At 61.5% G+C, this 21,699-nt stretch overlaps 1 protein-coding gene and 1 long non-coding RNA gene across 3 annotated transcripts in view; one reads left to right on the top strand and one right to left on the bottom strand.

Annotated features, from left to right (window-relative positions):
* The window catches only part of PRKAR1B (protein kinase cAMP-dependent type I regulatory subunit beta), a 75,731-nt gene that overhangs the window by 43,622 nt on the left and 10,410 nt on the right, over positions 1 to 21,699 (bottom strand). For both annotated transcript variants that reach the window (XM_070362440.1, XM_070362441.1), the window contains exons 3-4: positions 17,161 to 17,331; positions 14,348 to 14,439 (exon numbers count right to left, since the gene is read on the bottom strand). In XM_070362440.1, the coding sequence (XP_070218541.1) occupies positions 14,348 to 14,439; positions 17,161 to 17,331 (263 nt within the window). The remainder of the gene's footprint in view (positions 1 to 14,347; positions 14,440 to 17,160; positions 17,332 to 21,699) is intronic.
* LOC138985571 (uncharacterized) lies at positions 12,836 to 15,510 on the top strand. Its single transcript, XR_011462614.1, has 3 exons — positions 12,836 to 13,081; positions 14,809 to 14,887; positions 14,967 to 15,510. It is a non-coding gene; the product is annotated as an uncharacterized lncRNA (long non-coding RNA).

The raw sequence follows: 21,699 nt of genomic DNA, 5'->3' as shown, positions 1-21,699 counted from the left end.
AGTCACGCTGGCTCTCCCGTGAAAGTGCCGGGGCTGGGTTCGCCTGACTCTCCCGGCCCAGCAGCCACGCCTCGGCACGCTCAGCAGCGCCATGAGGACCGGGGCCATCGGGGGCCACGGCCACCCCGTCAGGCTGGGAGCCACAGGCGTCGGCCCTGGGCGGATCTCAAGCTGGACCCTGTGGGCCCCCCGGGGCACGGGCCTGGGCTTGGCGCCACGCTCAGTGCCGCCTTGATGCCCACCCGCCCCAGGCCTGGCCGGCGGCTTTCTCCTCCATGAAAGGGGCCGAGTCGCAACCAAGGAGACAACGTGAGGAGATTTACGTACTCCCCTCCCCACCTACCAACACAGCGCTGGGATGGCCCAAGACCCAGAGCTTTCCAGACCATCTAAAAAGAGCCGCAGCGTGAGCTCCAGGACACATGTCAGACAGAAAGGCGTGTGTGTAAGCAAGGGGCGAGGGCGTGAACCTGTGCACGTGGACCGACTGGCCCACTTGTCTGCTGCTCCAGCCACAGGCGAATCGGAGCGCAAAGACCCCCTCAGGCCATAGGAAGGAAGCTGAGTGTCCGGTGGGGACATAAGGTAAGTGAGGCTCCAGGACACGCCATGCTGGTGGTGACGACCTTGAAACCATGAACTATGTTAATATTTCACATGGTTCTAAAAGCAAGCCTGAGATTTGAAAAATAATACTTACAAATCCAAGGAAAAGAGAAAAAAGGAAGTGAAAAGCGTGCCCAACTGACAGCACCAGCTTCCAAGCTGCAGACGCCTCAGGGCAAAGTGAGCCAGAATTAAACCTTCGATGCTTCTGCTGACCATACTGGTTGTTATTCGAAGGTCACGTGTGTGCGTGTGTGTGCACCCCTGTGGTGAAATGAAACAAAGAATTCCTTCGCTTGTATCATGGACAGCTGAGATAGTCAGCATGTGGGAAAAGAGATAAAGACAAAATTAATCACATTACTTTAACAGGAAGGAAGGAAGGAAGGAAGCCACCCTGTAGCCCTGAATTGACATTGGAAGAATCAACATGAACGCATGAAATATTTTATCTTAAAAGCAGTCCTGGTTCTGTCTGCAGAAAAAGCCCAGCAACAAGGACAGAACAAAGCAGTGACTCCCCCCAGAACGTGGTCTCTAAACAGAGCCTCCCACCAAGAGGAAGGAAACACGAGACGAGCCGGCCACCTCACGAAGTACCAGAAAGCAAGGAAAAGGACAAAAACGACGCGGTCGCACCAGAGGACGCAGGAGCTTCACGAAGAGGAACAACGGCCACAGAGCGGCTGTTCGGGCGCCGGTCGGATAAAACCTGCAGTGGATGAAACACCTGCGTGGACTCAAGCCAGGGGCCTGGGGAGGGACGGTGAGCAGGGTGGACGCGGCTCCAGGAAACCAGAAGCGATGAGGGTCCGCAAGGGGCAGGGCTCAAGGTGTGCCGCTGACCTGGCCCAGGGTCTGGCCATCCACGCCCCCGCCCGTCACAGCCACAGACCTGCAGACGTGCTGGGTTCCATGCTCTGTATTCCCCACGGTCCATGGCCAGAGATCGTGTGCTGGGTTCCATGGCCCGTGGTTCTTCCTAAGCTGCGCTGAGACCTGAATGTGCTCTTTCCTGAGTGGACAGATCTGCGCCTGGGCACTGTGGGGCCCGTCCTCCTTCGTGGGCTTTGTCCACAAGTCCCTGTGGCCTCTGGATGGCTGCAGGCAAGGAGGGAGCCCAAGGCAGGCGCCCCGGGGCAGGGACAGGATACCCCAGCCCCTCCCAGGCGCCGAGGCTCTCTTCTCCCCACCCCAAGCGCAGCCACACCAGAGTCACCCCACTCAAAGCCCCACCATTTCCACCCACGCCCTGGCCAGGCTCCAAGGCCATCAGCACAGAGCATGCAGAGCGGCCAGCTTCTGGCCTCTGCCTCCCATTTCAAAGGCTTCCTCCTCCCTGACGTTCTCACTCCCACCACAGAGTCACAGTCCACAGAGGGGACAGTCCACAGAGGCCACGGTCCACAGACCACGGAGGCCACTGTCCACAGACCACTGAGGCCACAGTCACGGAGGGGACAGCCCACAGAGGAGGTGGTGCACAGAGGCCGTGGTCCACGGAGGCTGCGGTCCACAGAGATGACAGTCACAGAGGCCACGGTCCACGGAGGTGCTTGGCCAGACGTGTGTGGACAAACCAGGGGCCCCAATACCCTCAGAGAACAGGGACCCAAGAGGGGCTGCCACACTGAGGACCCGACCCCGCTGCCCCCTGCCCCCTGACCCCGTGGGCTGCTCCCTGGGGCGCTGGGACCCCCCGGGATGCTGTCCTACGAACAGCTTCAGAGAAACAGCCTCTCCCCGACCCCGTGACGGCTGCAGGCGCCCTGGGAGCAGGTGGACAGAGGACGAGCAGAAATGGAGGGCCCTCGGTCTTCCGGGCACAGCGAGGCAAGAGGGGAGGCGGACGGGCCTGGGGGCCAGGCAGAGGGTGCACCTCGTGGCTCTCTGACCAGCCAAGGGCCTGGCCAGCCAACCGCTGGGCCTCATCCCATCACCTGCAAACGGGGCAACAGACAGACCCAGAGGCGCCAGCAACGGACCCAGCAGGTGGCACAGCCCCGCGGGCCCTGAGCGCCACGTCCAGCCGCGGCGGCAGCACGCTCACCGAGGCCCAGGCTCCTCCGGGGGGCTGGGGGTCTGCGGCTGGCCCCCCGACCCCACCTGCAGCAGGTTCTAAGCTGAGCCGACACCCGCCCTCGCCGACGCTGGAGCACAGTGACCCCAGGTGGCCGGCCCTGCCCACGGGGACGCCCGTGTGGTGGTCAGCACCTCCCCAAAGGGGGCATCTCGGGGGCCACCCAGGGTGCCAGTGGTGATGCCGTGAAGACCCCCGGGGCCCCACCCAGCCCCTACGCCCTGGGGGCCACCGCGAGAATGTCACTTAAACGGTGTCCCGCAGGATGGAAGCTCGAGGGCCGGCTTCTCTCCTCAGCAAGCTCCCTGGAGGCTCACCCCGCCCGCCGTGTGTGTGAGCAGCTCGTCCCCTCTTCTGGCCAGCCGCTCTCCCACGGCCCGGCGCCCAAGCTTATTTATCCACTCGCCCGCTGAGGGATACCTGGGTTGTTTCCAGTTTCGGGCTTTTACAAAGAAAGCTGCTATGACAAGTTAATGTACAGGTTTTCACGTGAACATAATTTTCCATCTCTCTGGGATAAATGCCCAAGAGTGCAATTGCCGGTCACACGGCAGTTACGTGGTTAGTTTTCTAAGAACCTACTCATGTTTTCCAGGCTCTTATGGCTGCCATTCCCAGCAGCAACGGACGAGGGCCCAGCTCCTCCGCGTCCGCACCGGCGGGTTTCACTCTGACCGTCCCGATGGGCGTGGACCGACGGTCCCCTGGGGTTTGCTCTGCATTTCCCTGCTGCCCGAGGAGCTGGGCATCTCCCAGGGCTTGTTCTCTATCCCAGGGTCCTCTGTGGTCGAGCGTCTCTGCGACTCTCTGTCCAATTTCTAACTGGACTCCTTGTGTTGTTGTTGTTGTTGACTCCTTGTGTGTTGTGTTGTTGAATCGACAGAGGTCTTTACATGTTCTAGATACTAGTCCTCGTTTAGACGTGAATCGGCAGCTTGTCCTTCATCCCCCGCGCCTCATGCTGGCCCCTCCAGAGGAGGTCACTGGAGACAGTGTATCCGCTGACCCTGCATCGCGGGAAGCGCCCGAGTGCATACAGGCCCCAAGCAGACACAGGATAAAAGCCTTGGGGCGGTTATCTCCAGAAAGCCCTGAGTTCCTTGGCGCGGCCCACTTTCATTTAAACTTCACTCCTACGCCCAGATAAAGAGCCCCTGTGTGCTTAGCCGCGAAGGAACTCTTCCCCTAACTAGTCCCAGAGGCACCAACAGAGGTCGGAGAACACGGCTCACATAACAGAGACCATCTGGAGCTCTTGTCCTGCTCCTTGGGGGGCACACGCTGAGCTATGACCAATAGGCTGTCCCCCAGGGCTCAGGGCTGGCAAGCCCCGGCTTGAAGCCCAGAGCCCTCTGTGCCCCTCTGCCGCAGGGGTGTCCAGGGGCAGGACCCCTGGCCCCTCCTGGCCAGCCCCGCCCTGCCGCCTGCCTCCACTGCCCACCGGAGCCCCCGGGCCTCCACAGCCAGTCCACGCCACTGGGAACCCGGTCTTCTTCGTGAGAGCATGGAAAAGGATGAACACTGCAGGATCCGTGTGCCAAGAGAAGTGAGAGCTTGTCCACCGAGAACTGCAGGAGCCTGCCACGAAGGTGCAAATCCGGAGACACGCTCCTGTCCATCGCTGAGAAGCCTCAATGCCGACAAGATGCCAGTTCTGTGTCAAACCAATCTACAAATCCAATGCGGACTTTCAAAATAGAAAGTTATCTAAAATTCATATGGAAACGCAAAGGCCCTAAAATAGCCCAGACGATTCTGCAAAGGAAGAATGAAGTGAGAGGATTTACATGACCTGATTTCCAAACTCACTGTGGAACCATGCCTGTCAAGAATGTGGGGCTGGTGTGATGACACGGCACACGGATCGTGGGACAGAACCCAGAGCCCAGAAATGAACCCTCACCCTGATGGCCAGTTGATTATCAACAAGGCGCCAAGACATGTCCATGAGGAAGTAACAGTCTCTTTGGCGAGTGGAGCTGGACACCCGGACATCCACATAACCAACCACGCAGCCTCAGACGCTGACCTCACGGCACACACGGTAACTCAAGAGTGGGTCACAGGCCTCAACGGGAGGGCTAAAAAGACAAAACTTTTAGAAGAAAACGTAAGTCTTTGTTAATGTGCTTTAGGCAAAGTTCTTAGATTGAAAACAACAGAAGCTCGATTCTTGAAAGAAAAGACAGATAAACTGAACTTTAAAAGACTCGTTGGGCTTCCCCGGTGGCTCAGGGGTAGACTCTGCCTGCCAACACAGGGGACACGGGTTCCAGCCCTGATCCAGGAAGATCCCACAAACTTCGGAGCAACCAAGCCTGTGCTCTAGAGCCCGAGCAGCACCGGTGCTGAGCCCACAGGCCGCGACTACTGAAGCCCCTGCGCCTGACAGCTCATGCTCTGCAAAGGGAAGAATCACCGCAGTGAGAAGCCTGAACGACAGAAGCAGAGAAAGCCCCGCTCTCCACAGCTACAGGGGCCAGTGCAGCAGCCTGGCCCAGACATCCCGTTAGGAATCTACCCAAGAAGGTGGACACGTGTTTGCACACAGATGCATACACGCGTGTTCACAGGCCCGTGAGCCCCTGCCCAACTCCAGCAGCCCTGGGCGCTGTCACCCAGCACAATTGGCCTCGGGTCCGCACGGGGCCGACCAGGGGGGCAGGCGGGGGATGGACCAGGGCGTGGAGATGCTCAACCGGACTGAGACAACGGCTCTGGAGTCCAAGACAGCCCTGATCTGACAAGGAAGCTCTAAGTCCTGCTCCCGCCGCCAATCCAGGCTCCAATCCAGGCTCCGGACTCAACTCCGGGTAGGCACCAGGCCATCTGCGAGCAGACACACATCTAGGGAAGGACAGAATGGGCCAGTGGAGCCCAGGTTCACACTGGACAGACAAGACTGGGGCCCAAGGCCTGGCTCAAGGGACCCTTCATTACCACGAGCCCAGCTCACGGGAATGTGAAAGGAATAGTTCCAGTGCTTCCGGACAGATGAGGGGAGAAAATGAGCTTGTGGTGAAGGGCCGCCCCGGTCTCCTGACAGTTCCCCCCGGACACCCAGCAGGCGGGGCCAGTCAAGCTCATGAGGCCAGATCCCACCTGCCCACCAGCACCTGTGCCCTGGAGAACACACCAGCCCAGAGCCTGCAGCCGTCCCCCGCTCCGCACCCCCGCTCCGCCCCCCCCGCTCCGCTCCCCAGTCCATCAGCCCAGCTGGGCCACACCGACGTGCCCACTGTGCCCTCCAGCAGCCGTCCACCGTCCTCCCCGGCGGCCTACCTGACCAGCCACCCCAGCGGCCCCGACCTGGTCCCCTAACGATAAGGTCCTTCAATGCAGCCGCACACGCTGTCCTTAAACATGGGAAACACTTCAAATGTCTCCACAGGGAAGAATTTCTGGCCTACTCTAACGGCTGAAACTGCTGTGTCATTCTTTTAAGCACAGACCGTGAAATAAAAACCCGTAGCTTCAAGTGTGCCGTCTTGTCTGGGCGAAGGGACGCCCACTCCACTGTGAGAGCTGATTTCTAGGCGCATCTGGGACAAGACCGGCGTTTGAATCCAGAAAGCGTGAGATGGGCCTCCCCAGGGAGGGCGGCGCTGCCCCTCGTGGGCCCAGCAGAGGAGAAACGCAGGCCATGGGAGACCCGCGCTCCACCCGAGCCGCCGTCCACCTTCCCGCCCTCGGACCCCTGCCTCCTGGCTCTCGAGCCTCGGACCGGCTCCCTGCACTCCACGGGTGGACAACGGCACACAGAGCTGCCCAGCCGCCACGACCCCAAGAGCCCCCAGCATAAGCGTCCTCGGACGCGTCTGTGTCCTCCTGGTTCCGTGTCTCTGGGGGAGCCTGGTGTTCCACGCAGACTGCACACCTGCCAGCTCTCTAAACAGGAGACAGACGTGAAAAGGCGTCTTGGCTGGAGCTGCCCTGCTCCTCCCCTTGAATGGACATTTCTACTCTTTTCCCTGTGGCTTGCCTTAGTGTAAAAACATCTACGTTTAAAGATGTTTCATCGACCTCCCTGACATGCTATCCTGGGAGAAACACGTGACTCCAAGACTTTAAGTATTAGAATCCTCCTTCAAGATTGAGGGTTTTTTTTTTTTAATTATTGGTACGGAGCTGATTAAAAATAAATACATTAGATCATGATAAATATTACATTGAAAAGATAGAACTGTTTCCGAAATGCAGCATTTAAAATATCGGGACGATGCTGGTTCACAGCACCTCATTACAAGCAACCTGCTTGTCCCGATGTTCGGCAGCCCAAGGCCCCGAGGCACAGTGGAGTCAGGGGAAACCCGGGTTGGGAGCTAGGCGTCCCCTGCCCCCGAATGACAGAGGCTGATCTTGAGGAGGACAGGGAGACACTGGCCCCCCGACAGGCCAGCCCCAGAGCTTGAAGCCAGAGACCAACCCCGTGTCTGAGCAGCCCCAGGAGGCTCGCACAGGGGCCAGCGGGCCAGGACCATGGCCCTGACCGTCCCTCTGGCCCGTGCACTTTCCAGGTCTGGGTTACGCAGCCCCTCCTCCAAGAGCCCCCCACCGGCCACTGGGCCCTGCAGAGACCACTCCCACCCCACTCAGGCGCATCTCCCGAGCACCCTTCTCCCCTGCCGCCTGCTCACCACCCTAGGACAGCACCAGACACCTGATGGACGGATGGGTGCGTGGGAGTGAGCTCCTGCCTCGCGACCAAGGCTTTCCTGCCTTCAAGGGCTGGCAGAACATTCCTGAAGCTCCAGAGATTACGTCGCTGGCCGGCAAACAGCAAGGCCAGGAGAAATCCAAGGTCACCGGGCCCAGCCGTGCTCCCCACCCCTGCTGCCAGAGGTCTTAGCCGCCTCCGGATGGCAGAGCAGCCCTGAGCATCACCACGTGTCTGGGCCAGGAGCTCAGGGGCCGGGGCTCACAGCCCACACAGGCCCTGCTACCTCCCTGGGCTCCTCCCCCAAGCGGCCCCCCTGGACTTGCGTGTGGCCACATTGGGGGTCCCCAGTGGGGAGCGGGGAACAGCCCTGTGGGCCAGCCGGACCCTGGCCTGGCCAAGTGAGGACCACGTGCCGGCTGCTTCATCCTGAGCCCTGGGCCTCCCCAACTATAAAATGGACAGAAATCAACATGCACAGGGTCACCCCGAGCCCTGGGCCTCCCCACGTATAAAATGGACAGAAATCAACACGCACAGGGTCACCCCAAACCCCAGGCCTCCCCACGTATAAAATGGACAGAAATCAACATGCACAGGGTCACCCCGAGCCCCGGGCCTCCCCACCTATAAAATGGACAGAAATCAACACGCACAGGGTCACCATGAGACCTGGACGGAATCGGGGTGGCAGGTACCAGAGGGTGGCGCGAATGAAGGTCTGGCGGACGCAGGGTCAACACCAGCCACATCCCCCTCGCAGGGACCCAAGACACCAAACCCTTTGCAGAGCCCTTGGCTCTGGGGGCCCCTCAGGGGTCCCGCAAACACTCCATAGGAGACCCCTCCAGAGCCCTTGCAGGAGGCACCCCTGCCACACTAAGGTCCCGGCATGGGGCTCGCGGCCCCACCCCCCACCACCTCGAGAGGCTGAGCTGGGGGCCCAGCCGATCCCCTGAGGGGCTCCCAGGGTCGCCCCTAGGCCTGCTCTGCGGCCACCGTGTGCAGCCCTGGCTGTGACGTGGGTCCCGCCCACGGGCCCGGCCGCGTGCCGTGTGCCGTCTGCGCTCAACCAGCCGCCTTTGGGTGGGGCCCCTTCATGGCACTCGAGGGCGAGGCTGGGAACAGCCGGCAGCCCCCATCCCCTGGACAAGCCGCGCTTTCCTCTTGCCCCACTGAGGATCTAGGCTACCTCGCCTGGCTGCATCTTGGGAGGGGACAGCTGGTTCACACGTGTCCTTCAGAAAAAGCAACAGTTGCTAAGAGTCGGGCAAACAAAGAGACGCTGTGACTCCGGGAACAGCTGTGGGGATGCGCACCGTGTCCACCAGCTGCTGGCCCCTGATTTTCACGCCGTCGGAAACGGAGGCTTTAACTCTTTGGCGCCCTGGGGTCTTCCTGCCCGGTAACGTCCTGGGTTCCTTGCAGCTTGACTGTGGACCCACGTCCGTGGACATGGCAAGGCCGAGCCGGCAGGGCCGGGGAGCGGGGGGCAGGGGGTGGGCCAGGCCCGGGGGACAGGAGCTGCCCTCCCCTCCAGGCACAGGGCTCTGGGGGCTGCTGTGGGGGTGGGCGGACGTGGCCTCAGAGGGCCTCATGCGCTTGGGGACCCTCGCCTCAGGGACGCGGACAGGGCCGTGTGGCCGCACCCACCTGACAAACGGGCAGGCAGTCTGCGTCTGCAGAGGCGGGATGGGCCCCGGGCAGCCGGCGACCCCACAGCCGGCTCAGGTGCTCCCTGTGCAGTGACAGGGCTCAGGAGTGGAGCCAGGGCCCCCGGGGTCCCTAAGTCCAGGGATTGCGTCATCACTGTGGGGGGGCCGGGGCCAGCTCCCCAGCAGGCACACCCCGCAGGGCCCCTCCTTTCCAGACAGATGGTCCTACTTCCCACCTCTCTGGGCCTTGGGGACCCATGGCTTGCTGGCACTTCAAATCACATTAAGGGGCGACCGTCAGGGGACATCAACAGTGGCCTGGCGGGTGTGCGCAGACCCGTCGGCCGCATCCTGGAGACCTCTCGCCATCGGACTCCAGCAGCTGTCATGACGGCGCCGGGCAAGGGAGACCACGGGCGAGGCCAGCAGAAGGCTCAGGGGCCGGCAGTGCGGTCACGGCAGGAAGCAGGTCAGCCCGGTGGTCTCACTGCACCCACGGCCCGAATCACCCCCCCAGGCCGTGGGGGGCCATGGGGGGGTGGGGGGTTGTGGGGGCCATGGGGGTGTGGGGCGTGGGGAGCCATGGGGGGCGTGGGGGCATGGGGGGGCGTGGGGTCGTGGGGGGCCGTGGGCAGCCTGCTTGCCGTCCCCAGGGCCCATATCACTGCCGGCGCGGCCCTTAAAAGATGCGCCCACGAGGCCTGCCACCTGCCGTCTGGCTCGGAGCACCTAGGGACATGGGCGCCAGAGCCCTGGGCCCAGCCCCCACAGAACACAGACCCACGTGCTGGGCCACGCAGCCCAGATGTGCTGCCTGGAGGCGTCCTCGGCCCAGAGCCTGGCCTCGCATGTTAAAGCCGTCAAGCAGCTTCTCAGACGAGGTCCTGCCTCCTCCGAGACGCTAGCGTTGTTTTCCAGTTTTGTCTTTTAAGGTCGCCTGACTGGGAGGCAGTGCAAAGCCCGAGCTGGAGCCAGGCTGGGGGGCGGGGGGCAGAGAAGCAGAGCCCGCCTGGAGCTGCACCGCCTCGCAGCGCGGCCGCGCGTGTTTTTCCCATCACCCGGGGCCGGGCCAGTGTACAAACAAGCTGCAGAGGTGCACGGGTGGGCGGGGACAGACGGCCGCGTGGCGGGGCACAGGCGGGGGCCGCCGTGATGAGAGCTGCAGAGAGCACACCCTGCCGCCAGCGCAGCCGCCCGCGGTCAGAGGTTCATCCGCCCGTCTGGGGGCTCCAGGGATGAGGAGGCCCCCACCCAGGGCCCAATGCACAGAGGCCGCAGCCAGACCCCTGCCCCCAGCACAAGCACACGGGGCTCCCTGGTTCTTTCTGGTGCTCCCAAGACCTAGCAGGGCACGGCCAGCTCCCTGCACCCCCAGGGCCCCGGGACAGCAGGCCCCCCCAATCACAGGGCAGTGCCTGGGCCAACACCTTCCTCTCATCACAGGTGCGTGACCCTGTGACCCGTCACCCAGGAGAGGGTGGGACGCGGGCTGCGGAGCCCCCGAGGCGTGCGCCGGGACCCAGCTCTGGCGGGTGCTGTGGTTTGACCAAGAGACACCCTCCTTCTCTTAGACCAAAGCCTGCACACAGCCTCCCCTGCTCTCCCCGCGGGTGGACCTCCACACAAGCTGGAATCGCCGGTGGGAGCCATGACGCCCAGCCCACGACCATGGGGTGGCCTGTGTCACCTCTGAGGTCATCGGGAGGGCTGCGGAGCAGCAGCATCCCCCCAGGATCTGCCTTCAGGGATGTGCCAGTGGCTCTCCCCCCAGGGAAGAAGAGGGAGCAGCAGGCCGCCTGCTCATCAGGGCTCGCCAGACGCTCCGCGCACTTCAGGGTACAGGTGGCACGTGCCAGGCCACAGGCAAGCAGAGACGGAGCCGTGAAGCCCCACGTCCACCAAGCTGGGAAGAGCAAAGACACTGGGGCACTGCACGAGGAGCCATCACAGGGAAGGTCAGGAAATGGACCTTTCCCACCCACACCCCCTGGACCCGCTTCCTGAGCTGTCGACTCATCTCCTTGAGGCCGTGGCCAGAAACGGGGGCCCATGCGGGCTCCGATCTGGAAAGTGAGTTTTCCTCTGAGCAAAACAAAAGATCTGAAGCAGACACACCCTGTGGAAAGCTTTCTTTCCAAGCCAGCCTCGCAAAGAGGAATTTTAATCCAACCATCTGCTTCCTCCACTTCTCGTCCACCTGGCTCTCAGACACAGAAAAGTCAGAGGCAGAGGGAGACTCGCGGCTCTGGAAATTTAGGGTCAAGGGCAAAGGACCCCCCCCACCCAGATGCTTCCCAGACATACGCTGCCAGAAACCGCCGGGAGAAGGAGTCCCGCTCAACTGCCTCAGCCCTAAGCTTAAGGCTTTGCTGCACCAGCTGCTGCCTTGGGCTGGCAGGGCTGTGAAAGGGCAGGACCTGCAGAGAAGCCTTGCAATTCTGAGCCCAAACCCTTCTGTTCTGGGCAGAAGACCTGTTCCAGGCTGCAGACCTGCTCAGCAGCTTCCAGGGAAGCCGGTGAACTGAGCCCAGGTGTCAGCAGTTATCAGAGAAATGACGCCCTCCCATCTCAAACGTGGTATCAGGTCATCGCACCCGGGATGCTGGCACTGGGAAGGCTACTCAGCGGAGAGAGAGGGGGTTTGGGGTTGACTGTGAGGTCCACCCCGCATCCACCTTCCACGGGTCTGCTAGGAGCCGCAGAGCAGAGTGAGAGGGCGGCCCACGACTCCAGGCAGGACTGAGTGGGGTGGGCAGTCCCGGGAGGGGGCACTGGCCCCACGGGCGTCTGAAGACCGAGCCTCTCCAATGCCAACCTCCCACCCGCCCTGGGAAGCAGCCTCGTCCCCATGCTGGGGAACAGGAGGGACCAACCCCAAACTCAGGTCTCCTGGACACCCCACCGCCTTCCTGGGCGACCAGCCAGCACAACGTACCACAAGCCTGAAAACCCAGCCTGGCACCTGGCCAGTGCCGCCACACTCGTCTGGGAGCTGACCCTGCAGAAGACCACTCCTCAGGCTCCACTCCTGACGCAGGAGCGATGGCCCAGCGACCTCGGTCTCCACCGAGGCCCTTAACTCGGAGAGAAGTCCCAGCGACCTTGGTGCGGGCAGTGGCAGACACACCAGCCCACCCCTCAGTGGAGCAGCAGGCCCACAGCCAGACGGCTCACAGGGCAGCCCCGGCCCGCCCACCCCTCAGTGGAGCGACAGGCCCACAGCCAGACGGCTCACAGGGGAGCCCCGGCCCGCGTCACAGAGCATCCGTGTGTCCCGTCCGGCTCCACACAACGCGCACACGGGCAGTGGCCTGCAGGGACCACCCCAGGCTGCAGCAGGCAGTCACTGTGGGGAGGGGTTGCAAAGAGGCCTTCTTAGGATTTCCCTGGTGCCACGGTGGATAAGCATCCGCCTGCCGATGCAGGGGACACGGGTTCAGTCCCTGGTCTGGGAAGAGTCCACGTTCCACGGACAACTGACCCATGGACATAGACCCCAAGCTCCGCACCAGGGAGAGCCACAGCAGTGAGAAGCCCAGACACTTTGCCCCGAGGACCCCCGCTCTGCACAACTACAGGAAAACCTGTGCACAGCACGAAGACCCAGTGCAACCAAAGATGAACAAATAAAATCAGTTTTTCAAAAGCTGTCATTATTAAAAAAACAAAGAGGTCTTCTGCATGTCCTAAAAAATGCAGGAGCCAGGGAAGGAAAGCAGCCACGTGACACGGCCCCCGGAGCACGCCTAGCAGAAGCTGTGCGGGCAGATGCTGCTCTCCTCGTGGGTGTGAGGCTCCGCCGGGGCGTCCTTCCACTCTGCGCAGGGTCAGCTGTGTGCACGGAGTCAACCCTGAAGGATTGCGCCCAATACCCCAGGGACCCTCTCACCCGGGCGGCAGGGTGAAAAACGTCCCAGCTTTCCCTACTATTTACGTCTTCCCTGGTGGCTCAGAGGTTAAAGCATCTGCCCCCAATGCGGGAGACCTGGGTTCGATCCCTGGGTCGGGAAGATTCCCTGGAGAATGAAATGGTAACCCACTCCAGTATTCTTGCCTGGAGAATCCCATGGACGGAGAAACCTGGTAAGCTACAGTCCACCGGGTCGCAAAGAGTCAGACACAACTGAGCAACTTCACTTACTTACTTACTTACTCACTCACTTACTTACTTACTTACTCACTCACTTACTTACTTACTCACTCACTTACTCACTTACTCACTCACTTACCTGGTCTCAATTCTCAAGCAAAGCACCCCAGCGCCGTCAGGACTCGTGGACCACACCCACCCCCTGGGGTCACCTGTACCCCTACACCCACCCCCTGGGGTCACCCGCACCCCACACCCACCCCCTGGGTCACCCGCACCCCCACACCCACCCCCTGGAGTCACCTGTACCCCACACCAACCCCCTGGGGTCACCCACACCCCCACACCCACCCCCTGGGGTCACCCGCACCCCCATATCCACCCCCTGGGTCACCCGCACCCCCACACCCACCCCCTGGGTCACCCGCACCCCCACACCCACCCCCTGGGTCACCCACACCCCCACACCCACCCCGGGTCACCCACACCCCCCACACCCACCCCGGGTCACCCACACCCCACACCCACCCCGGGGTCACCTGTACCCCCACACCCACCCCTGGGTCACCCACCCCACACCCACCCCTGGGGTCACCTGTACCCCACACCCAACCCCTGGGTCACCCGCACCCCCACACCCACCACCTGGGGTCACCCACAGCCCCACACCCACCACCTGGGGTCACCCCACCCCACACCCACCCCTGGGGTCACCTGGTCCACCCCTGGGGTCACCTGTACCCCAATATCCACCCCTGGGTCACCCCACCCCACACCCACCCCTGGGTCACCCCAGCCCATCCACCACCTGGGTCACCCACACCCCACACCCACCCCCTGGGTCACCCACACCCCCACACCCACTCCCTGGGTCACCTGTACCCCACACCCACCCCCTGGGTCACCCGCACCCTCGCCCCACGTCCGCCCCCTGGGGTCACCCGCACCCTTGCCCCACGTCCGTCCCCGAGGCCCTTCCCGCCAGTGCTGCCCCTCTCCCAGCTCAGTCACACCCTCTCAGGACCCCGTGCCGCATGCACAGACGTGCTTCCGCCCGCGGCCCCAGGAGGCAGTGTGTTTGGCCTCCGCAAGCAGACGAGGTGTCTTTCTGTGACAAGGCTGGCCTGCAGCCACTTCCGATCCTGACCCAGATTTGGGAGGCAGCCCAGGTGCAAACGGCGCTTCGTTTCTGGAGGCCACCCCCACCCGTGAGCCTGTGCTCCCAAAACTGGCGTCCCGCCAGCACCCCCAACTCCTACCTCCGCTCGTTGTCGTCCAGGTGAGAGAAGAGCACGTTCTTGGAGATGGCCTTGGCCAGTGCCGTCATGGTCTTGTAGTCCTTGGGGATGACCTGCGGGGAGGCCAGGTGAAGTCAGACGGGCAGCATCCCAGGGCCGAGCCCAGGGCCTGAATCTGCCAGCCTCTGGGTACCCGCTAGACCCCGAGAAATGCTGCTGCCCAGCCTTCAAAATGTGTCTACCAGTGATGGTGGACAGAAAACTTGAAATGCTAGCTGAGTGTCACAACTTTTTGAAATTTAAAAAGTAAAGAAGAGACAAGGGGCTGAGAGCGACTCAAAGTTGGCCTAAGACCGTGAACTCAGGGTCTTGGTGGACAGGCGCTGGCAGCCGTCAGAGCCTCTAAAAGACACTACAGACCTCCAGGCCCCTGGATTATGATGCCTTTTTAAGTTTTCTTTATTTCTTTGGCTTTTTTTCAGGTAATAAGTACTTACTGAAATATTTGAAAACTGGGGGAACAAAAGATAACTTGATCCAAGACTGGCTCCACACTTCCAGGTGGTGATGGAGGGGCCGGGTGGGGGTCTGGACCCAGTTGGCCAAAATGTGAGTAAAAACCCATCCCCACGCCCTCCAGGACCAGCCCGCGGAGCTCACGATGTGTCCCGTTGATGACCAGCACCAGCATCTCCAACGCCAAGGTTCTTCCCTTAAAAGACACCAAGGGGAACTTCCCCGATGGTCCAATTGTTAAGAACCCGCCTCACAATGCAGGGGAAGTGGGTTTGATCCCTGGTCGGGGGATTAACATCCCACAAGCCAAGGAGCAGCTGAATCCTGATGCCACAGCTACTGAGTCCGTGCGTGGCAACTACAACCCGAAGCAGCTCAATAAAGAAACGTTGTCTTTAAAAAGGACACCGAGGGGGAGGCTGACTGTGCCGTGACATGGCCCCGCCTCGTGCTCAGCTGCCCTTCAGTCTCTTCCAGGCTGGGGCAGGGGGGACGTCAGGACCCCCAGGTGGGCGCACTATGTCTCCTGAAACCATGGAACCTTTACAAAGAGACCCCTGGGGGGCAGGACGGAGCCTCTGGAAAAGCCGCCCCAGGCCCAACCACCGAAGGCACCTCGCCCCTCCTGTGACACCCGGGGTTGCCCCGGAGCACCCCCCACCACCTGGGACCCGGCCGGTCCCTTCCCAGGAACTGAACTCACACGTCTGTCCCCCCTCCTCAGACCCCACCTGGGCCACACCAGGCCTCACCACCCCTCAGCCCCTCTGGTTGGGGACAGTTCCTTGGAGGAGGGCCGGCCAGTTACTCTGCAGAGCGTCCCTCCCTCTGGGTATGTCTGGGGAACTCCCCATTAGACAGGAGTCCTGGGCTTTAGGAGAAAGGCCACGAGAGTGAAGTGTCCTGGTGGGCTTCTCAACTGCACTTTCACGGGTTTCACACCCTGATCATAGGGGAGGGCTGGGGGGTGGGGTGGTCTCGTGTGGACAGGGGTTCAGTTTTGTGAGATGCAAACATCCTGGAGATGGTGGTGACTGTGGCATGATGGTGGCTGAAGTGCTGCGGCCACTCTGTCCCCAGATTCCTATGTCGAAGCCCAAGGACCACGGCCTAGGGACGGTCCCTGGGTTACGGGGTTCGGTGATGGGGCTTTGGGAGAGGTCGTGGGGGCAGGGTCCCCAGGATGTGATCAGTGCCCTTGTAAGTCGAGACCCCGAGAGCTCACTCCACACACTCCCCGCCAACACGTGAGAACACGTGCGAAGGTGACGACTGTCTGGGGACACGGGAAGAGGGTCCTCACCAAGGTGGCCTGCCGGCACCTTGGTCTGGGACCCTGAGCCCCCAAGTTGTGACAGTACATGTCTGCTGTGTAAGCCCCCAGTCTCTTGTTATAGCGGCCAAAACAGACACAGGCAGTACACCTTATGTTACTCATATTTTCCTATAATTTTTAAAAAAATTTTAATGGCCATAAACTATTTAAAAAAATTTTTTAAAGCAAAGCTGGCTGTAGAAATGCATAAGATGGACTGACAGGTCCGAGGGGGCCTTGGGTGTCACGTGGCCACCAGCACTGGCTCACCAGGCAGGCCCCTGACAAGGCAAAGGGGAGCCCTGCTCCGCTGGTGAGGAAGGGGGGTTGATGGCCAGGGTGGGGCGGGCTCCCTCCAGAAGGCTCCGAGGTCGGGGTCTAGCCTCCAGGATGAAGCCAGGAAGCCAGGAAACCATGGCCACAGACCCGGGGTTCCTCCCCCTACACCCCACAACCTGGGTGACCCACCCTGTCCCCAGCCTATTGGCGTCAAGAACCGCGGGCGGCAGGGGCCCCATGGGAGCTCAGGTAAGTGCAGCGCCAGGCTCAGGCCAGCCTGGACCACAAGGACCCCCCCGGAAGCAGGGAGGTCAGCGGAGTATGGGGGCGTGGGCAGGGTGTGGGCGGGGGCAGGGCGCGGCGTGGGCTGGGGCGGGGCGGGCGGGGGTGGGGCGGGGCGCGGCGTGGGTGGGGTGGGGCGGGGGTGGGGGTGGGGGGGTGTGGACGGGGTGTGGGCGGGCGGGCGTGGGCAGGGCTCGGCGTGCGCAGGGGTGTGGGCGGGGTAGGGCGGGGGCGGGGCGCGGCGTGGGCTGGGGCGGGGCGCGGGCCGGGGGTGGGGCGGGGCGTGGCGTGGAGGGGGTGGGGGGAGGTGGGCGTGGGTGCAGCGTGGGCGGGGGTGGGGCGGGGAGCGGCGGGGGTGGGGCGGGGGCGGGGCGCGGGCGGGGCGCGGCCTGGGCCAGGGTGTGGGCGGGGCGGAGCAGGGTGCGGGCCGGGCCAGGCCCACCTTCCGCACGTAGGACACCGCATCCTCCTCCGTGTACACCTCTGCGCTCACACCCCCGCGCCGGTGCCGGGCCTTCACCACGGGATTGGGCGGCAACGGAGACACATCCTCATCCTGCAAGTCCGACTGCGAGGCAGACTTCTGCTGAGCCAGGATCTGTCTGTTTTCTTCCTGGGGGGCAGGGGGGCAACGGGGAGGGGTGAGAGGAGAGGCCGTCCTGGCAGAACCCCAGAGTCGTCCAGGAGGCCATGGGGTCCCGGGAAGGCAGGGGACCCAGCACACCCTGGCCGGGCTCCTGTCCCGGACCCCGCCCCGGCCCGGACTCCCAGCCCACAGCTCTGGCAGCCATAGCACCCTGGCTCCGGGAGGCTGTCTGCTCATTCACACTTTGAGCAACGTGTCCTGGAACCAAATTCGAGTCAACCCAAGCCCCCAGCAAGCACGTGGGGCGCCCCCAGGCCCCAGGCTTCACCTTGAGGGCAGCAGTGCCCGCACTCTGCTCCCTGAGGCGCAGGAGATGGGAGTTGGGTGCATAACAGGGAGACAGACCCAAAAGCCACTGCTTTTTAAAAACTAGGTTTACACACAGAGGGCCCCAAATCCAAAATGTGCAAAGGGACGTGGAGGTCTCCCGTGGCCAACCCCGCAGCTTCTCAGCCCCAGAGCAACCTGGTGACCAGTGAGTCCCCAGATGGAGATGGGGCTTCCCAGCACATGGCCCAGGGCAGTCACAGCAGCACAGGCTGAGCAGCACGACTGACTCCATACAAGCTCTGCATCTACAGAGACCCAGAGGACAGCCAAAGCAGGACAGATGCTTTACTCATGCTACCGTAAATGGTGTTCATCCAAAACTCAGCGTCTGCAAGGCTGAGCAGCAGCCCTGTGCCTCGTGGGAGAGAGGGGTTCCCCGAAGGGCAGCCATGGACACACCAGCCACCACCGACGGCTCCAGAACTGCCTTCCAAGGTCACGCCTTGCCGCTCTTCTGTTACCATGACGACAGCCATCCCATCCTCCCTGAGACTGGCATCAATCTCTCCCTGGTGCCAGGAGTCCCTGGGTTATGTGCCGTTTGCAGTTCACTGGGTGAGAGATGAATGTCAACACACTAGAGTGTGCTGCCGCTCTTTAGTCGCCAGTCATGTGCGACTCAGGCTGCAGCCCGCCAGGCTCCTCTGTCCATGGGATCTCCCAGGCAAGAAAACCGGAGTGGGTTGCCATTTCCTTCTTCAGGGGATCGTTCTAACCCAGGGATCAAACCCAAGTTTCCTGCATTGGCAGGCAGATTCTTTACCACGGAGCCACCAGGGAAATGTCATTTTCCTACTCAACATTAAGATTGTCGGGAAGGGCCTCCCTGGTGGTCCAGTGGTGAAGAACCCACCTGCCAACGCAGGGGACATGGGTTCAATCCCTGGCCTGGGACGATCCCATGTGCCTCGAGGCAACTAAACCCGTGCACCGCAGCTACTGAGCCCGTGCTCAGTAGAGAAGCCACAGCTGGAGAGCAGCCCCCACGCCCCAACGAGGGAGAGCCCACACACAGCAGCAAAGATGAATTTAAAAAACTGTCGGTAAGGCGTCCCACTTTTACAGAAATCATTACAAATGAAACCAACTGTTCCTATAAACCATGAATTTTGACTAGAAATGTCAGCTGCATCTCAAGTGAGACACTCTGGGCCTTTGCTCTTAGAAATTATTGAAGACAAGAACAAGGGAATTCCCTGGGGTCCAGTGGTTAGGCCCCCACGCTCCCACTGATGAGGGCCCGGGTTTGATCCCTGGTTGGGGGGACCAAGATCCCACAAGCCACGTGGCCGAAAAGAGAAAACAGTACTACAGGCAGAAGTGAGTCAGTGGGATACTGAAGCGACACCGTGGAAAGGCCCCCACACTGCAGTGTAGACCGTCTACAGTGACTCCAGGCTCTGCCAGCATCCAGAAGAGAGGAGCCAGCAGAGGCCCCTGGCCACCGCAGGAGGTCCACAGAGTTAGGCCACTCAGAAGTGACCGGGCTCCGTGGTGGTGGTGACCCGGGGCAGAGAGGCGGGAGCAGGTCAGGAGGAAATGCCCCCGGGGCTTCCCGCAGAAGCAAGGGGCCGGAGAAGTGATTGAGCGAAGGAGGGGCCTTTTCCTTCATTGAAGTGAAACGCGCACAACATAAAATTAACAGCCCATCATCTTAAAGTGTGCGGTTCTGTGGTCTTCAGTGCATTCGTAACGTTACACAACCATCACTGGCACCTGGAGCCAGGCATCTCATCACCGCCAAACACCCGGCAGCCCCTGCGCCCTCCACCAGGCCTGGCCCCCACCAGCCCACCTGCCACGCCCACGGACGTGCCCCTTCTGGGCGTTTCACAGGAGCAGTCCCACAGTACGTGTCCCTCCGTGTCCGTGGACGTGCCCCTTCTGGGCGTTTCACAGGAGCAGTCCCACAGTATGTGTCCCTCCGTGTCCGTGGACACACCCCTTATGGGCGTTTCACAGGAGCAGTCCCATGGTGCGTGCCAGGCCCCTCCCTCTCCAATGGTCTCCAAGGTGCGTGTGTTGCTGAGGTGCCAGCTCGCCCCTCCTTTCCGTGGCTGAGTCAGACTCCATCCTATCACATCTCGACGGCCCGTTCATGGCTGGTTGACACAGGCTGGGTCCACCCCTCAACCACTGTGGATGTTGAGTGTGTGGGTGTGTGTCTCAGTGCTGTGTGCCATTCCTGGGGACACCCCGGGGCGTCACACTTAGCTCAGTGAAGAACCTCTAAGCTGTGTCCACCGGGCGCCCCGTTCCATGCTCCCAGCAGCCGTGCAATCCCCAGGCACCCTTGCCACTTTCTGTGTGTTTGTTTGGTTTTGATCTGGTTAACCTGAATGGGTTTGGGACACACTGATTTGAGATAATGAGCGACCTGGCCTTGGGGGTGGCCCACAACACTGTGGACAGAGGCTGACTCAGGTCCACGGTCACGGCCAGGACGCGGGGCTCCCCGTGGAAGCCGCGAGAAGCCGCTTTTCTTCCAGGAAGCTGAGGGCCAGCCCTCACTTTCTTGGACCTGTGAGCAGCTCCGGCTGGGCACAGAGATGATTTTTCCATCTTTGGCAGCAAAGAGTCAAATGAAGCAGGATACTGGTGGTTCCAAGCATGGAGCCGCTTCAGGGGGGTTAAGAGGACCCAGGGGTGTTCCCGGGAGCTATGGTCCCCCAGGGCTCTGCCACGCCAGACCGTTATTCCTGGATGACACCCCCCCTACCCGGGAGATTCCAGGAAACCCTCTGGCTCTCGGAGCTCCCCTTCCTGTCTCCCATTTCCGGGCTGATGAGCTGTCTGGGCTACAGAATGGTGGAGGACTTAGGGTCAGGACAGGCAATCCAGGCCAAAGGCATCTTCATAACCAGAGTGTGGGAACAGCCTTCCCAGAAAGCTGCGGAATCTGCCCCTAACGCAGAGACAGCTCCAGGGACCGTCTGTCCTGCCCCCGGGGCCAGGGGCTCCCTGGGACGCAGCGTGGGCAGCTCATCTTCTGACCGGGTTTTTCCCACACGAGGGGGTGAAGTGCAGGCTTCCAGCCCGAAGGGAGACAATGACGGGGGGTCTAGGGAGATGCTGCATAACTGAGCTGACCCCCCAACACCCCGCACGCCTGGGACCCTGGGACAGTGGAACCCCTCCCCCCACCCCCCACTCACTGGGCGGGAACACCACCCACCCCCTCCCTTGCAGGAGAGTCCCAGGGTAAGGGGCGTGTCCAGGGCACCCGGTCACTCAGCTGCAGGGCAAAAAGAGAAACACAGGGCTTCGATCATTTATTGGGCACCTTCTGTATACGAGGCTTCATACACAAAATGCAACAGGGGAAAAGGGCATGGTTCTGTCATGAAGGAGGTTACTGTCAGAGCTCGAAAAGGACAGACGGTAAGAGGGCTCAGCAAGACGGTGGGTGAGCTCCACTAGAGAGCCACGTACAAGGGGCTGTGCCAGCAGCAGCGGGCTCTTGGACCATCCTCAGCAAGGAGTCAAGGAGGGCTTCCTGGAGGAGGTGCCTTCTGAGTCCACCCCCCACCACCCTCCTCCTCCTCGACCCTGTCCTCCCCTGCGTGTGGCAAATTACAGTGTGTGCAGCCCACAGTGTGGCGGCCCTCTGGGATGCTGGCTTCGCCCGTCTTGTCAGAGTCAGGCTCTGACTTTATTGTCTGCTGCTGTTTCTTCGATTTCTGCTAGACTGACTTCTGCTTTTATCCTTGTTGATTTCCCATGTTTCTGTCTTGCTTTCTTTCTCTCCTCCTGGCTTCTCAGGTAGCACCTGGCAGTGGGTTGAAAGGGCCCTTCAAAAACTCATGCCCATCAAGAACTGCAGAGTGTGGCTTAATTTGGAAATAACTCTTCGCAGAAACAATCAAGTTAAGATGAGGTCATCCTGCATCGGAGTGGCCCTAATCCAGCGACATGCGTCCTTTTAGGAGGAAGTCTGGACACAGACACACAGGGACGAACATGGGACCGTCTGATGATGGGTCTGCCAGTCAAGGGCAGCCCCCA

The sequence above is a fragment of the Bos mutus genome, chromosome 25 (genome assembly GCF_027580195.1).
Source record: "Bos mutus isolate GX-2022 chromosome 25, NWIPB_WYAK_1.1, whole genome shotgun sequence".
In the NCBI taxonomy this organism is placed as follows: Eukaryota; Metazoa; Chordata; class Mammalia; order Artiodactyla; family Bovidae; genus Bos; species Bos mutus.
The sequence above is the reverse complement of the archived record's forward strand: the minus strand, read 5'-3'. Positions and strand labels throughout refer to the sequence as shown.